At 40.9% G+C, this 2,783-nt stretch overlaps 1 protein-coding gene across 1 annotated transcript in view; it reads left to right on the forward strand.

Annotated features, from left to right (window-relative positions):
• Positions 1-2,392, forward strand: part of ARNT2 (aryl hydrocarbon receptor nuclear translocator 2) — a 144,753-nt gene extending 142,361 nt beyond the window's left edge. Inside the window, exons 17-18 of the mRNA XM_015415830.1 lie at positions 1,373-1,509; positions 1,862-2,392. Coding sequence (XP_015271316.1) covers positions 1,373-1,509; positions 1,862-1,960 — 236 coding nt within the window. The 3' untranslated portion in view covers positions 1,961-2,392. The remainder of the gene's footprint in view (positions 1-1,372; positions 1,510-1,861) is intronic.
• The last annotated feature ends 391 nt before the right edge of the window (positions 2,393-2,783 follow it).

The raw sequence follows: 2,783 nt of genomic DNA on the forward strand, positions 1-2,783 counted from the left end.
GGTCATATTCAGGATACATAAAGAAAAATAATCTGCCTGGGAAAATTGTCGTAAGATTCTCAAAGAGGCATGTAAGGGATGCAATCCTGAAAGCAGTATCTGGAGCACCCCTGAGAGCTGGGGAGAGTGTCATCAGAGTACTGAAGGATATTCCATTTGAAATAAGACAGCGGAGAAAGAAATATAAAGATCTTGTTCTTTTTCTTCAAACAAATTCAATTGAATATAGATGGCTAATTCCAGAAGGCGTCACCTTTAAAATTAAGGATAAAAAAGAAAAGATTGACTCTGTTCTGAAAGCGAGAGAATTTTTAAGAGTCCAGCTGGGAGGGCCAGAGGAGGAAGAAAAAGAAGGGGACAGCAAGTCCAGCGGTGAGCTGGACTCGGGTTCTTCCGGAGAGGACTCTCTGTCTGAGAAAGGGGCAGCAGCTCCTAAAAGTCCTTATAAGTTGCCGAAGAGACTGGACAAGAAGAAGTGAAGGCTGAAGGACTCTGAATTGTGCCTTTGAAAAAAATTGAATTGAGATGCTTTGGGGTATTTCCTGATATCAGTTAAATTTAAGATGTGGGAAAAGTTAACAGACTATGTGACTCAGTTTATAATGAGATTAATATGATTAAGACTAGATGTGTATTTAAACTGATTAGAAGATCTCCTCTCTTGGGTTTTTAGTCAGTAGTGGGTATCTTTTCTTTATCCCCTTAAATGTAGTCTCCTTCCTTATTTCTGTTATAGTTTGTAGTTTTAATAAAAATGCAATAAAAAATTCCCCATTGGGGAGCAAAAAAAAAGAAGAGAGAAATTGTAGACTTACCTGTTGGATTGTTGATAACTTACCTGTTGGACTTCTGAAAAAAATTAGGATTTACCAGTTGAATTTGTGTAAATACTACTTAAGTGGTATTCTTAGTGTATTACTATCAGTTATACTTGTGTTACTCATTAGTAGATTGTTCTATATTTTTTTTCTTAGCGTGTTTTTGCACAGGTTTTTTTATTCTTTCATGTTTACTGTGTAATCGCTGATTGTTTACTGGACTTACCTTCACAAACAGTGGCAGAACAAAATCTGCTGATGATTAATTTGCAACACACTTTCACATTTCTCCTAAATGACTGTGTGGGATCTGGGTAGGTCTGTGTGGGAAGAACTGCATAAAAGTCCCCACTTTAGTTCCTTTCCTGAGTGGTTGGAATGAGAGCAGAGCAGAGCATTCGCCCTTCTGTCCTTAGGGAGCAGGGTTATAAAGGAGAAGAAACTCTCTGGTGACATATAGAGGTACTTTGCCTCTATATGTACCCAAGGCCTGCAAGAACAGAGAGTCTGTTGGCAAAAAGCTAAGCTAACTGTGTCATTTTTCATTGTCTCAGCCGAGAGCAGTCAAAGCAGCAGCCAGTTCCAAGGAAGGCCTTCAGAGGTCTGGTCCCAGTGGCAAAGCCAGCACCATAACCAGCAAAACAGTGAACAGCACCCTCACCAGCAAACCAGCCAGACGGAAGTGTTCCAGGTGAGCAGAACAAGGAGTTGTGCCGTTATGACTGTTGTGCTGGGAGGACTCCAGGGGAGCAAGACTGGAACGCAGCCCCTTTTTTATAGCATTTAACCACTGTTTCTCTAGCTCAGCGGGGAATTTGAAGAGCTGACTTTCTCCAGAACTGGCTTTCAGGGTGCGGTGGTCAATCTAATCCTCCTCACCTTATCAATGACTTGCTTTTCACATGGTTAAGTGTTATTGTGTGCAAAGTCATCCCTGTTGCTTTCAATTAATTGCTGAAGCTACCCTTTCTGCTTCCAGGGAGGAAGTTTTACCTTAGATAAGATCAGAAGACAAAAAATCATGCTTTCTTTTCATTTTACAGGATATGCTGCCCATTCCAGGGGATCCGACCCAGGGAACAGGCAATTACAACATTGAAGACTTTGCTGATCTAGGCATGTTTCCTCCGTTTTCTGAATAAAGTATCTAGCCAGATAACCTCTGAAATTACATTCTGGGTTTTAAAAAACAAAAACAAACCACCTAGTTCTGGGCTCTGTTTTTTTCTGTGTTGCATTATCATAGAAGTGATTAAACAAGACTATTCTCATATTTCCAATATCTTGCTGCTCCTCCCAAACCTTGACTGTTCAGGCTCTAATGAGATAATTCTGGGGGTTCCTTTAAGGATTCATTTTTGCAGTTTTTTCTCACTTGCTTGTAGAGATTGTGGGGGATGGGATTGTGAGAGGCACCTTGATTGCAAACCGTTTTCAGAGCTCTGAATATTTGACTGTGAAACCATTTTCTAACTTTCGCCTTAGAGAAAGTTGTTTGTAAATAGGTAATGGAAGAACAAACTCTACACACTTTGGCACACTTCCTGAAAGTAAATCCTCTAAAATCCAGTGGCTCTCCGAGCAAACATGTCGGGATCATTCAAGCATGTGGTTTTGGGTTGCAGTGTGAGGGTTCACTTCCCACAGCCTGCTTGCCTAGGGGAAAGCACTTAGCTCAGAGGACAGACTTAGCATTCAGCTCTGCGTGCACAAGCTCTAGCTTCAACCTCTACAACTTTTTCAGTTTAAAAGGTTGGTAGTAACAGGGCTGGAAAAGACCAATGTTGAGACTCTGGGGAGTTACTGTTGGTGATAATAGCTAGTACTGAGTTAAAGGCCATTTTAAAAATATATATATTTTTAAATGCTTGCACATATGCATATCAGCACATGGCAGCATTGGCTGTATGCAGCAGTGGCTGTGTGACTGCTGTGGTAGGTTCAGGAGCCACATTTAGCTTCTGT

Source organism: Gekko japonicus, unplaced genomic scaffold (genome assembly GCF_001447785.1).
Source record: "Gekko japonicus isolate JY-2015 unplaced genomic scaffold, Gekko_japonicus_V1.1 scaffold2212, whole genome shotgun sequence".
In the NCBI taxonomy this organism is placed as follows: domain Eukaryota; kingdom Metazoa; phylum Chordata; class Lepidosauria; order Squamata; family Gekkonidae; genus Gekko; species Gekko japonicus.